This window comes from Arctopsyche grandis, chromosome 1 (assembly GCF_051622035.1).
Source record: "Arctopsyche grandis isolate Sample6627 chromosome 1, ASM5162203v2, whole genome shotgun sequence".
In the NCBI taxonomy this organism is placed as follows: Eukaryota; Metazoa; Arthropoda; class Insecta; order Trichoptera; family Hydropsychidae; genus Arctopsyche; species Arctopsyche grandis.
The window spans coordinates 39,191,815-39,206,256 of NC_135355.1; the positions used below are offsets into that span (position 1 = coordinate 39,191,815).

A 14,442-nucleotide genomic window follows, 5' to 3' on the forward strand; every position below is an offset into this window, starting at 1 on the left:
ATCCTAATATGGGAATGGAAATATACGTGTCGAATATGATAAATTGCAATGAAGTAGATGCAAGCGATAGCAAGTTATCATTCAAAGGGGCAGTCGACAAAACAAGTGGTGAAATATTAAAATTTAATAATAAAAAGCCAAATAGAAATATCAAGTTGTGGGATTTGCTGCGCAAAATGGACGATTTGCTAAATAGGGCCAAACAAAACGGTGCAGATACTCATAAAATCACTATGAATAAAAGGGAAGATAGAGTTAGTATAGAAGAAATTGAGAATTGTAATGAAAAGAGTCCAAAGAGTGGAAGTTCTAATGTTCTTTCTGTAAATTTGACTGATTTTTATGAAAAGATGAACAAGTTGAATGTGCAAAGTTGTGAACTTGATTCTTCGAGTCTTACCGAATCTCACGAAACTTATACTTTGGAAAATGAGAAGCCAATTAATGTGAAGAAAGATAAAAAGAAAAAGAAATATACCGAGAATGAACCTGAAGGCTCGTCGACTCTAAGCAATGATGAATCAATTGATGATGATCAAAATACCTACACAATATCTAAGAGGATAATCACGAAATGATATCTTGATTTGTATAAATATACCTATACTTTTATAAAAATATATACAGTATTTGAGAAAATATTTTTGTTTTATTAGAAATATTCAGTTGAAATCGGTCATTGCTAGTCATTATATCATTATATAAGTCATAACTCATCAGTGATGACTCAAATCTATCAACCTTTTTTTTAATCTTTACATACATACGCTCAATTAGGGCTAATATGCTTACAGAAACAATAATTAATTTAAAACCGAAAATAGTACCTGTTTTAAATAAACGTAAACTTTTTACACACTTGTCTACTGACCTAAGATTGATTAAACCTGCAACGTAAACTCTAACAGAGTATATGTACTTTGCCGTTCCAAATCAATTCACCAGTCTGTGTGTGTCTGGTTACTGGCTCAGAGGACACAAGAGATTATTGTTCATAATGAAGAGGATTTTTGTGTTTTTTATTATAAACATTTGTTATTTGTGAGTTTTTCACTTCATCATAAAACATTTTTTATTAATCTCATACAATACGATTGATAAAACGCAAATTTATTGCGTTTTCATCTTAAAAAGCTATACTTTTTATTATATTTATTTCAAAATTGAATACATACTGCTTTTAAAAAAAGAGATGCCGGCACTCGGAATACTTGTCAAGCTTTTTATTAAAGAAAATTTTATCCAGCTTTTCCTATGCCATTAATTGCAAAAATATTGTACATGATTTATCATAAATTTTTTTAAAGAAAAAAAAGGTGCCGGAACGTTATAAAAAAAACACTGCCTATATATATACATATATGTATGTATATTGTTTTTTAAATTGATGTTGACGGATAGATCAATTTAAAAAAATTAAAAAGACGAGAAAAGTTGTAATTTAGTAATGATATTTATATTCCATATTAAAAATATCTTTGTTGGACAATTTTTTAGATATACATATGTATTTATATCACACCAACAATAGGATCAAAAATATTTTCTGTTGAACACACATGTCTTTAATATAAATTACTAAACAAACACATTCGTCAAATTACCAAGTCAGATTTGTCAAAAATATTGCTCTGAAAATGAAAGAAACTGTTATCCATATTAGTAGACTTAAAAATTAGACTATAAATTATGAGCAAGGTTTTTTAAGTACCGCGCTAGCAGATATTTAATACGATACCTGTGATTTTTCCATTCAATGTGTTTCTCTTCTTTATACATATAGTATATTGTTTTGTACTTTTCTGAGTGCAAATCTATCTTAAGATAAGCTTATGATACTTAAAATTGTTATTAAATAAACATTATAGCTAGTGTTTTCCATGTTCTATAATATAAGGATATGTATGTATAATATCGATAATGGATAATGGATCCATTACATAAATTATTGTTATGTTACAACTGTTTGAGATCAATGTTGGTGTTCTAGATATGCTGCAGAGTATCCTTATACGAAATTTCCTGAAAATTTCACATTTGGAGTATCAACAGCTGCATATCAAATCGAAGGAGCATGGAATTTATCCGGTATTTTAACAAACTAATAGTTGTATATGAAATGAACTCTGAATTAAAAAATAGAAAATTCTTTTCATATGTAAATTTGAAATAAAATGGCGTTTAAATTTGTAGGTAAATCAGAGAATTGCTGGGACAGGCTGTCACATTCTAGACCAGAATTGATTTTCGACGGTACAAATGGAGATGTTGCTGTCGACTCTTACAATCGATATGCTGAAGATGTTGAAGCGTTGAAATATTTAGGAGTGGATTTTTACCGATTTTCCTTGTCATGGGCTCGAATTTTACCCACTGGAAGAGCAGATTTTATAAATCCAGAAGGCGTTCAATATTATAATAATCTGATCAACTTATTACTGGAAAATAACATTAAACCCCTAGTAATTTCAATTTCAATACAATAGAACACAATGAAAAGCGATTTAGTCTAAAATCACTTTAATTACAGGTCACCCTCTTCCATTGGGATCTTCCTCAGACTCTGCAGGACCTCGGCGGCTGGTCAAATCCATTGATGATTGAATATTTTGAAGATTACTCTCGCATATGTTATGAAAACTTCGGGGACCGAGTTAAATCTTGGATTACATTTAACGAGCCGTATGAAATTTGCGAAGAAGGTTATGGAGATGAGAAAAAAGCTCCAGCTCTCGATAGTCATGGGGTTGGGAATTATCTATGTGGCGACACCCTGTTGAAAGCTCATGCAAAGTCCTACCATCTCTACGATCAGAGCTATCGTCCATCTCAAAAAGGAACTGTGATGATAAGCATCAACTCTATTTGGTACATTCCGACTGATAAAGAAAATCAAGAGCAGGTAGTTCTAGCTGAAACTGCCAATCAGTTCAAAGTGAGTATCATACTCTTAAACCTTTTACAAGGTGGCTTTATTTAACGATTGAATATATGTATGTATAATTAGGCCTGACAGTGTGCCCCCTGACGTATTAAAGGCATACTGTAATTCGCTCTTAGAGCCTCTTCAGTTTATTTTTAACCTTATTCTTGGTTCTGGTAATTATCCTGAAAAATGGAAATTATCTAGAGTCATTCCTATTCATAAAAGTGGCTCTAAAAATGAGGTTGAAAATTACAGACCTATTGCTATCATCTCGGCTATTTCCAAAATTTTTGATAATAACCTTCACCGTTTGATTCTTTTGCAGTTCAAAAGATTGTTGTGTGATGAGCAGCATGGTTTTTCACCATATCGTTCCACTACCACTAATCTTGCCTGCTTTTCATATTATACCATGTCTAAAGTTGACCTTGGACAACAAGTTGATGTAGCCTACTTTGACTTTCGAAAAGCATTTGATCTTGTCAATAATGACGCTCTTATGATCAGATTAGCTGAAGTGGGCTTTTCTCCACGTCTTCTTAAACTCTTTGCTTCTTATCTTAGTGATAGAAAGCAATTTGTTAGATATGGTATTTATGAATCTCCTTCATTTTTTACGCGATCTGGTGTAACTCAGGGGTCCACCTTAGGCCCTTTACTATTTACAATATTCATTAATAATTTCCCTAAAGTACTACGCAATGCTTCATGTCTCTTGTTTGCAGACGACGTTAAATTATTCTTTGCTGTTAAGGATGAGAGGCAAGTCTCTCTCCTTCAAGCGGATATTAACGCTGTTTTAGAGTTCAGTTCCAGTTTAGGGCTTGAACTGAATACTAGTAAATGTGCCATTATGAGTTATGGACGTGCGAATTCGCTCTATTGTCACGGATATTCCATTGGATCCGTATTGTTGAAGCGTGTGGAATCTATGGTCCACTTAGGTATCACTTTTGATCCTCAATTCACCTTTCACAACCACATCAAGACAGTCGCTGACGTTTCTTTTCGTCGACTTGGATTTGTCTTGAGATATGCTGGATTATTCTCCAACCCCTTGTCTTCTCGCTTGCTTTTCAACTCGCTTGTTAGAAGTAAGCTAGAGTATAATGCGATTGTGAGGAATCCGCACGAAGCAAACTACTCTCTTATTATCGAAAAAGTGCAAAAAGCATTTTTTCGTTTTCTATATAAGAAGGAGTTTGGGTATTACCCATATATATATCCTACTCCTTTCCTTTTGGGCATGCTTGGGTATAATTCCCTTGAACTTTGGAGAAACTTCTCGTTAATTCGTTTCGTTCTCCAGCTACTGCGAGGTAATACGTCATGCCCGTTGTTGCTGGAACAGTTGGGACTTTATGTACCTAATAATTATGTGCGTGGTAGATATCATAATTTAATGGTTGTACCTCCTGCTCGCACAGTTCTTTTTCGAATGGCTCCTATACCTAGAGCTATTCGACTTCTCAATGAAATCGTTGCTGCCGTCCCTCAATGCGATATTTTCCACCTCGGTGAGCGTAGATTATATATACATATATATATATATATATATATATATATATATATATATATATATATATATATATATATATATATATATATATATATATATATATTATTTTAACATATTTATCTGGTAATGAGTGGAATCTTAATCTACTCTCTTCTATTTGGGCCTCGCTGTGATTTTATTTTTTATTCTAATTTTGTTTTATTTTATTTTACTTTTTCTTTCTCCTTTGTACATTTTTATGTACTATTTTAATTTTGTTCAATGTAAACAAAGAATGAGATTTATGGATTTTATTTTTGATTTTTACACTTTTGTTAATTTTTTTTTCTGATGTATTATTTTCCTTTTGTTACTTTTTATTATTATTTTATTTTACCATGTTTTCTGCTTATGCTTTTTTCCTTTATTTTATATTTTACTTGTTTTTATATCTTTATGAAATGAAGGCCATTGTGGCGCATTAGGCTCTTCCTGTAATGCTAAAATAGTCCAAAACTATTAATAAATAAATAAATAATCTTCAAATAATATGCCGATTTTCAAGCTATTAGTCATCTAATTTTTTCTGCCTTATTGTATATATATATGTAACAGTGATTTCAAAACATACTAATATGAAATATCTTAATTTCAGTTTGGTTGGTTTGCACATCCGATCTATTCAGCTGAAGGTGGATATCCAAAAGTAATGATAGAACAAATCGGCAACAGAAGTAAGGAGGAAGGACTTTTTCGTTCTCGCCTTCCGGAAATGAGTGAAGAATGGAAAAATCTCATCCGGGGAACTGCTGATGCTCTTGGTATAAATCACTACACCACCCACATGGTTACCCATGGATTGGATCCATCTGCCAAGTCTCCATCCTGGTTGAAAGACATCGGTGCCGTATTTTCCATGGAAATTGGAGAGCCTTCAGCTTCTAATTGGCTTCGAGTATGTACATAGAGTTCAATCATTCAATCAGATACAAATTAAGATAACAACGTTCTGATAAATTAGTATATGTAATTGGATGTATTATAGGTTGTACCCGAGGGTTTCGGCGATATGCTGCGATGGGCGCAAAAAGAATATAACAATCCAGAAATTATTATTACTGAAAATGGCGTTTCTGATAATGGAACACTGTCGGATGAAATCAGAATTCGTTATTTTAATGTGCGTTCAAAATAAGTTTCTATATAAAGAAATCTTTTCATATAAAGAACAACAGATACTTATTTGCTTTTTTGGTTTCAGGACTACTTAGCCGAGTTATTGAAAGCGGTATATGATGATAAAGTTCGTGTGACTGGTTATACTGCATGGACGCTAGTGGATAATTTTGAATGGCTAGCTGGATTTTCGTAAGCATTGGCATAAAATCAAACTAAAAAACTGGTTTAAAATAATTTTAATGCCGTATTTTAACTTATATGCCTAACTTATATTTTAGAGAGAGATTTGGATTTTATTCAGTGAATATTACTGATCCTAGTCTACCCAGAAGACCAAAGAAATCTGTGGATATGTATAAAAATCTTTTGGCATCGAGAGAATTGAGCAATGAATTTAAAATATCAGAAAAACAAGTTAGTATAAATATAAAGTAATTTTAATTTAATGAAAAACTAATTTTCCTTTCTATTTACTAATTTTACTAACATACATATAATATCCAAGATTTTTTTTTTCGTGTAATGATTATTTTGAGCAATAGTTTGATAATTAAAAAAATGTTAGAATTGAGCAATGAATTTAAAATATCAGAAAAACAAGTTAGTATAAATATAAAGTAATCGTAATTTAATGAAAAACTAATTTTGTTTTCTATTTATTAATTTTTACTAACAAACATATAATATCTAAGATTTTTTTTTGTTTTTCGTGTAATGATTATTTTGAGCCATAGTTTGGTAATTAAAACATAGATAAAGTAAAAATGTTGTGTATTTATTTTCAGGTGTGAGAAATTATAAATAAAGAAAAGAAATTTATCTATAAATATTATAACCAAGTGCCCGTTTGAATAATGTGATAATTTATAACAAATGTTTATACTATTTTGATTACTATTTTTTATTTTAATCTTTTTCACAAAATCACATTTATTTCCATTAATTTATGTGAATTTATTAATTTTAAATTTGTTATTATGAAAAGGAATTTATTCAACTTTTTGTTATTTCGGTTAACTCTTTGTTTCTTTAAATTAAAAAAAAAATTACATACCAAGATATGCTTTCTTTCTTCCTCTTCCTATTCTTCTTTTTCTTACTTTTTTATATTACTTTAAGAACTTCAGTAATTTTTATATGTGTATTATATATATTTTTGAAATTTCAATTTATTTGTAGCAATATTGCAATGCAGAGATTGTTAAAGATGATCAAAAAACCCAGTGCTAATTATTTTATTTCAACAATTCTCTATTAATATGATAATATGATGTTTTTAAATTGTGTTAAAAAAAATAAATAAATATATATTTATATGTATATATATATATATATATATATATATATATATATATATATATATATATATATATATATATATATATATTAACTTAATTAATTAATTAATATTTCATTATTTCAATATTTCATGATTTTCATCCACTTTATAATCTCACGACATTATCATGCGATCGAAAAAATTCCCCACTTGTTCTATGTTATCACGTGCACAAGCCAGATATTGATCCTAATTTGGGAGTGGAAATATACGTGTCGAATATGATAAATTGCAATAAAGTAGATGCGAGCGATAGCAAGTTATCATTCAAAGGGGCAGTCGACAAATCGAGCGGTGAAATATTAAAATGCCAGATAGAAATATCAAGTTGTGGGATTTGATGCGCAAAATGGACGATTTGCTAAATAGGGCCAAACAAAACGGTGCAGCTACTCATAAAATCACTATGAATAAAAGCGAAGATAGAGTTAGTATGGAAGAAATTGAGAATTGTAATGAAAAGAGTCTTTAGTCGTGAAGGTGCGACGTTCGTTGTAGTGGTCACCAATTTAGTCGTGAAGGTGCGACGTTCGTTGTAGGAGTCACCAATTTAGTACGCGAGACAGATGTGTTGACCGTGTCCCGGTCTAAGAAAACACCGTTTGTGTTTGTAAGAGCATCGTTTTATTTTTGTTCAATTGTTACAATGGTTATTGTATGTACGAAGAAGTTGAGCTTCGGAGAAGTGAGCTGGTTGAACTCCAGAGGTTCACTCTGGCGTCTGGAGCTGCTGCGTCGGTTTATATACGTTCTGGCTTGAAGCGTGCCGTGTGCAGATGCTTTGTCTTCATCTCCAGGATACGTGTTTTATCCGTGTGTTGACCTGTTTTCGCGGCACGTGTTTTCGGGACACGTGTGTTGATCTGTTTTCGGGGCGCGTGTTTTATAGCTATGGCATCGTTTGTTTAATAGCTATGGGGTCAGCGCCAGGACGTTGTTCATTTAAGAATGCGGTCGTGTACCACGTGTAAACGTCTTTCAGGACACGTGTTACAGTTTCCTGATGACATCACTGTTGGGTTTCGTTCGTTTGACGATTGAGCGATGAACTCTTTCTTCTGGAATGGTAAAAGGGGACGTTGCCCTTGAGTTATGCATGTTTGTACAGGAGCGATGATGATTGGTGTGAAATGTATGAGATCACTGGTTTTGATTCGTAATAGCACAAGTCGTGCTATATTCCTATTATCATTCAAAGGGGCAGTCGGCAAAACAAGTGGTGAAATATTAAAATTTAATAATAAAAAGCCAAATAGAAATATCAAGTTGTGGGATTTGCTGCGCAAAATGGACGATTTGTTAAATAGGGCCAAACAAAACGGTGCAGATACTCATAAAATCACTATGAATAAAAGCGAAGATAGAGTTAGTATAGAAGAAATTGATAATTGTAATGAAAAAAGTCCAAAGAGTGGAAGTTCTAATGTTCTTTCTGTACATTTGACTGATTTTTATGAAAAGATGAACAAGTTGAATGTGCAAAGTTGTGAATTTGATTCTTCGAGTCTTACCGAATCTCACGAAACTTATACTTTTGAAAATGAGAAGCCAATCAATGTGTAAAAAGATAAAGGAAAATAAATATACCGAGTTGAACCTGAAGGTTCGTCGACTCTAAGCAATGCTGAATCAATTGATGATGATCAAAATACCTATACAATATCTAAGAGAATAATTACGAAATGATATCTAGATTTGATAGGTTTTTCTTAATGGAATTGTAAATTATTTGGGTCAAATTGTTTGTGCTACCTAAAGTAATGACTGTTAATGTTTCTTTCATTTAACTTTATTTAATATATAAATATACCTATACTTTTATAAAAATATATACAATAAATGTATTTGAGAAAATACTTTTGTTTTATTAAAAATATTCAGTTGAAATTGGTCATTACTAGTCATTATATTATTATATCGGTCATCAGTGATGACCCAAATCTATCAACCCGTTTTTAAATCTTCACATTTTGATAAAATATTTACATACACACGCTCAATTAGGGCTAATATGCTTACAGAAACAATAATTCATTTAAAACCGAAAATAGTACTTTATTTAAATAAACTTAAACTTTTTACACACTTGTCTACTGACCCAAGATTGATTAAACCTGCAACGTGAACTCTAACGGAATATATGTACTTTGCCGTTCCAAATCAATTCACCAGTCTGTGTGTGTCTCGTTACTGGCTCAGACGACACAAGAGATTATTGTTCACAATGAAGAGGATTTTTGTGTTTTTTATCATAAACATTTGTTATTTGTGAGTTTTTCACTACATCATAAAACATTTTTTTATTAATCCCATACAATACGATTGATAAAACACAAATTTATTGCGTTTTCATCTTAAATAGCTATACTTTTCATTATATTTACTTCAAAATTAAATATATAGTGCTATGCTTTTAAAAAAAGAGATGCCGGCACTCGGAATACTTGTCAAGCTTTTTATTAAAGAAAATTTTATCTAAATATGCTTTAAATGAAATTTAAAGTAGCTTTTCCTATGCCATTAATTACAAAAATATTGTACATGATTTATCCTAAATTTTTTTAAAGAAAAAAAAGGTGCCGGAACGTTATTATGTATGTATATTACAAAAAAGGGTGTTAAAAAAAGTAAAAAAAGTTATGGGTGTACGTGACGAGCCAGATTGTTAAATTACAGAAAACACAAATATCGGAAGGCAAAGATCGAAAATCGAAAGATCTTAAGTCGAAAGATCAAAAAAAAAGGGTGCATGGTAAACGGTACATACTCACTTAATTTGCGCGAGCAGGGTACAACAGGAACAAGAGGAACAGGCTTTTCCTCCCGTATTCTGCGCGCGCACATTATGTACGTGGTATGTTATATATTGGTTTTTCAATTGATGATAAATCAATTTAAATAAATAAAACAAAACGAGAAAAGTTGTATTTCAATAATGATATTCATATTCCATATTAAAAATATCTTTGTTGGACAATTTTTTAGATAAACATATGTACATATGTATTTATGTCACACCATAAATGGGGCCAAAAATACTCGTATGTTCTGTTGAACACACATGTCTTTAATATACATTACTAAACAAACACATGGTATGATTTTCGTCACATTACCAAGTCAGATTTATCAAAAATATTGCTCTGAAAATGAAATAAACTGTTATCCATATTAGTAGACTTAAAAATTCGACTATAAATTATGAGCAAGAATTTTTAAGGACTTTTTTCCATTCAATGTGTTTCTGTTCTTTATACATATACATATATTGTTTTGTACTTTTCCGAGTGCATTAATACATAAATTTATCCATCAAAGTTAACTTAGCCTACATTTAGCAATTTTTATCCATTGCCATGTTTTATACAATGATAAAATATACCTATGTAGTTTTAAATTAAACTCTATAATGCGTTTATAAATTGAAATTGTAGTTTTTGTTAATATTTTGCATGTGCAGATTAATATTCTATCAATATCACCTAACAAACTTTGCAAGGGGCTATCTATCGAAAGATAAAATCTGTTTTAAGATAAGCTTATGATATTTCAAATTGTTATTAAATACCCATTATTGCCAGTGTTTTCCATATTCTATATGATAAGGAACACAATATGTATAATATCGATAATGGATAATAAATCATTACATAAATTATGGGTTTGGTGCAAACGATCGAAAAGCGCCAGACAGATTGAACCACAGATTAACTGGATGGCTGCTTTAAACGCAATTCTCGACTTCACGAATGATAGATTGCACATCAGATGATGAGTAACCTTTCGATGTATACAGATGCAATTATTAAAATTGAGTTGGATCTTTCTGGCGAGTTTAATAAGGCAAAATTCTGAACTAAAGTATCAGAAGCACAGAACGTATACAGGGTAGGTGTATGTCGGGACTTCGGGTAGATTTCGCTTAGTGTAAGTGCGAGCAGTGCGCACGCATAAGGTACACGTGTCGTTAATCTGTGGTTCAGTCTGTCTGGCGCTTTTCGATCGTTTGCACCGCATCGATAAATTTTAGTTATGTTTCAACTGTTTGAGATCAATGTTGATATTCTAGATATGCTGCAGAGTATCCTTATACGAAATTTCCTGAAAATTTCACATTTGGAGTAGCAACAGCTGCACATCAAATCGAAGGAGCATGGAATTTATCCGGTATTTTAACAAACTAATACTTGCATATGAATTGAATGCTGAATTGAGAAATAAAAAATCCTTATCATATGTAAATTTTAAAATAAAATGGCGTTTAAATTTGTAGGTAAAACAGAGAATTGCTGGGACAGGCTGTCACATTCTAGACCAGAATTGATTTTTGACGGTACAAATGGAGATGTTGCTGTCGACTCTTACAATCGATATGCTGAAGATGTTGAAGCATTGAAATATTTAGGAGTGGATTTTTACCGATTTTCATTGTCATGGGCTCGAATTTTACCCACTGGAAGAGCAGATTTTATAAATCCAGAAGGCGTTCAATATTATAATAATCTGATCAACTTATTACTGGAAAATAACATTAAACCTCTAGTAATTACAATTTCAATACAATAGAACACAATGAAAAGCGATTTAGGCTAAAATCACTTTAATTACAGGTCACCCTCTTCCATTGGGATCTTCCTCAGACTCTGCAGGGCCTCGGAGGCTGGTCAAATCCACTCATGATTGAATATTTTGAAGATTACTCTCGCATATGTTATGAAAATTTCGGGGACCGAGTTAAATCTTGGATTACGTTCAACGAGCCGTATGAAATTTGCGAAGATGGTTATGGAGATGAGAAAAAAGCTCCAGCTCTCGACAGTCATGGGGTTGGGAATTATCTATGTGGCGACACCCTGTTGAAAGCTCATGCAAAGTCCTACCATCTCTACGATCAGAGCTATCGTCCATCTCAAAAAGGAACTGTGATGATAAGCATCAACTCTATTTGGTATATTCCGACCGATAAAGAAAATCAAGAGCAGGTAGTTCTAGCTGAAACTGCCAATCAGTTCAAAGTGAGTATCATACTCTTAAACCTTTTACAAGGGGGCTTTATTTAACTATTGAATATATGTAGGTTGTGGCTATTTGCAGGTACTATATCTGCAAATTATTGGCTATTTGTAGATACTATATATGCGACAGGCGCAAAGCCTTGTGCGCATGCGCGTGAACTTATAATCCGATTATAATTTCTTACATTTAATGTATGCTAGACTTGTTTAATCAATCGTTCATTATACACGAGGCAAATAAATTTCGCAAATTATTATAATAGATGAATATCATTTAGCTAGTTCGCGGCTTGTACTTGTATGTAGGTATTATACCTTGTATATGATAATAATTTTCTAACAATTAATAATATTAACTAATTTGGATTATATTTTTTACTCTACGTCATTTCACGAGTTCGAAATAAATTTTAAGAGGTTTAAAACAAAATTTTAACAGTAAACACGCTGACAGTGACAGTTCACACGCATGCGCAGAAGGATTTGCACCCGTCGCAGATATAGTACCTGCAAATAGCCAATAATTCGCAGATATAGTACCTGTAAATAGTCAATAATTTGTAGATATAGTACCTGCAAATAGCCACAACCATATATGTATGTATACTTTTTAAATAATATGCTGATTTCAAACTATTAGTCATCTAATTTTTTCTGCCTTATTGTATATGTGTACATATGTAACAGTGATATCAGAACATACTAATATGAAATATCTTAATTTCAGTTTGGTTGGTTTGCACATCCGATCTATTCAGCTGAAGGTGGATATCCAAAAGTAATGATAGAACAAATCGGCAACAGAAGTAAGGAGGAAGGACTTTTTCGTTCTCGCCTTCCGGAAATGAGTGAAGAATGGAAAAATCTCATCCGGGGAACTGCTGATGCTCTTGGTATAAATCACTACACCACCCACATGGTTACCCCTGGATTGGATCCAACTGCCAAGTCTCCATCATGGTTGAAAGACATCGGTGCCGTAATTTCCATGGAAATTGGAGAGCCTTCTGCTTCTAAGTGGCTTCGAGTATGTACAAACAGTTCAATCATTCAATCAGATACAAATTAAGAAAACAACGTTCTGGTGAAGTAGTATATGTAATTGGATGTATTATAGGTTGTACCAGAGGGTTTCGGCGATATGCTGCGATGGGCGCAAAAACGATATAACGATCCAGAAATTATTATTACTGAAAATGGCGTTTCTGATTATGGAACACTGTCGGATGAAAGCAGAATTCGTTATTTTAATGTGCGCTCAAAATAAGTTTTTATATAAAAAAATGTTTTCATATAAAGAACAACAGATACTTATTTCCTTTTTTGGTTTCAGGACTACTTAGCCGAGTTATTGAAAGCGGTATATGATGATAAAGTTCGTGTGACTGGTTATACTGCATGGACGCTAGTGGATAATTTTGAATGGCTAGCTGGTTTTTCGTAAGCATTGGCATAAAATCAAACTAAAAAACTGGTTTAAAATAATTTTAATGCCGTATTTTAACTTATATGCCGTAACTTATATTTTAGAGAGAGATTTGGATTTTATTCAGTGAATATTACTGATCCTAGTCTACCCAGAAGACCAAAGAAATCTGCGGATATGTATAAAAATCTTTTGGCATCGAGAGAATTGAGTAATGAATTTAAAATATCAGAAAAACAAGTAAGTATAAATATAAAGTAATTTTAATTTAATGAAAAACTAATTTTCCTTTCTATTTACTAATTTTACTAACATACATACATATAATATCCAAGATTTTTTTTCGTGTAATGATTATTTTGAGCAATACTTTGGTAATTAAAAAAATGTTATGTATTTATTTTCAGGTGTGAGAAATTATAACGAAGTACCTTTTTTGAATAAAGTGATAGTTTATAACAAATGTTTATACGATTACTATTTTTTATTTTAATCTTTTTCACAAAATCGCATTTACTTCCATTAATTAAAGTTAATTTATTTATTTTAAATTTGTTATTATTCAACTTATTGTTTTTTTTTGTGTTAACTCTTTGTTTATTTAAATTAAAAAAATTTACATATATGCTTTCTTTCTTCCTCTTCCTCTTTTTCTTTTTCTTACTTTTTTATATTACTTTAAGAACTTCAGTAACTTGTATATATGTACATACATATGTATATAGATATTATCAAAATTTCAATTTATTTGCAGCAATATTGCAATGCAGAGATTGTTAAAGATGATCAAAAAACCCAGTGCTAATTATTTTATTTCAACAATTATCTATTAATATGATGTTTTTCAATTGTTGAAAAACACAGCTTTCCAATTTCCAATTTCCAGATGACTTGTAGTTTTTTGTTAGTAATAAAAAAATATTTTCCTATTATTGGTGCAATCATTTTGATACTTATTACAATTTAAGAGTAATTATTTTTATTTACATATTATGAAAATATAATAATTATAATACACGTACATATTTGTTATAACATTTACATCATTGAATGTGAAAT

The 14,442-nt window shown here is 31.3% G+C and overlaps 2 protein-coding genes across 3 annotated transcripts; both read left to right on the forward strand.

Annotated features, from left to right (window-relative positions):
• The first annotated feature begins 913 nt into the window (after window positions 1-913).
• LOC143917854 (myrosinase 1-like) lies at window positions 914-7,283 on the forward strand. The gene is made up of 9 exons (XM_077439466.1): window positions 914-990; window positions 1,991-2,088; window positions 2,194-2,462; window positions 2,531-2,935; window positions 5,080-5,379; window positions 5,470-5,604; window positions 5,686-5,792; window positions 5,882-6,017; window positions 7,119-7,283. Exons 1-9 carry the CDS (start codon window positions 914-916, stop codon window positions 7,281-7,283), a joined length of 1,692 nt encoding a protein of 563 aa, XP_077295592.1.
• A 1,827-nt stretch (window positions 7,284-9,110) lies between these two features.
• On the forward strand, window positions 9,111-14,314 carry LOC143916681 (myrosinase 1-like). Of its 2 annotated transcripts, none has more exons than XM_077437999.1 (9): window positions 9,111-9,210; window positions 11,012-11,109; window positions 11,216-11,484; window positions 11,553-11,957; window positions 12,685-12,984; window positions 13,075-13,209; window positions 13,291-13,397; window positions 13,488-13,623; window positions 13,791-14,011. In XM_077437999.1, the coding sequence occupies exons 1-9, from the start codon at window positions 9,167-9,169 to the stop codon at window positions 13,794-13,796; spliced, it is 1,500 nt and encodes a 499-aa protein (XP_077294125.1). In that variant the 5' UTR covers window positions 9,111-9,166; the 3' UTR covers window positions 13,797-14,011. The 2 variants fall into 2 exon arrangements, with proteins under 2 accessions (XP_077294125.1, XP_077294043.1); XM_077437917.1 differs by lacking the exon at window positions 13,791-14,011 and adding an exon at window positions 14,138-14,314 and having other exon boundaries at window positions 9,119-9,210.
• Window positions 14,315-14,442: the final 128 nt, after the last annotated feature.

Excerpts from the sequence above, each read along its gene's own strand:
- LOC143916681 (XM_077437917.1), top strand. The coding sequence starts at position 9,167 with ATGAAGAGGATTTTTGTGTTTTTTATCATAAACATTTGTTATTT. Across the intron at positions 12,985-13,074 it reads CTGCTTCTAAGTGGCTTCGA|GTTGTACCAGAGGGTTTCGG; the intron begins GTATGTACAAAC and ends GATGTATTATAG. Across the intron at positions 13,398-13,487 it reads GAATGGCTAGCTGGTTTTTC|AGAGAGATTTGGATTTTATT; the intron begins GTAAGCATTGGC and ends CTTATATTTTAG.
- LOC143917854 (XM_077439466.1), top strand. The coding sequence starts at position 914 with ATGTACTTTGCCGTTCCAAATCAATTCACCAGTCTGTGTGTGTCTGGT. Across the intron at positions 2,936-5,079 it reads AAACTGCCAATCAGTTCAAA|TTTGGTTGGTTTGCACATCC; the intron begins GTGAGTATCATA and ends TCTTAATTTCAG. Across the intron at positions 5,380-5,469 it reads CAGCTTCTAATTGGCTTCGA|GTTGTACCCGAGGGTTTCGG; the intron begins GTATGTACATAG and ends GATGTATTATAG.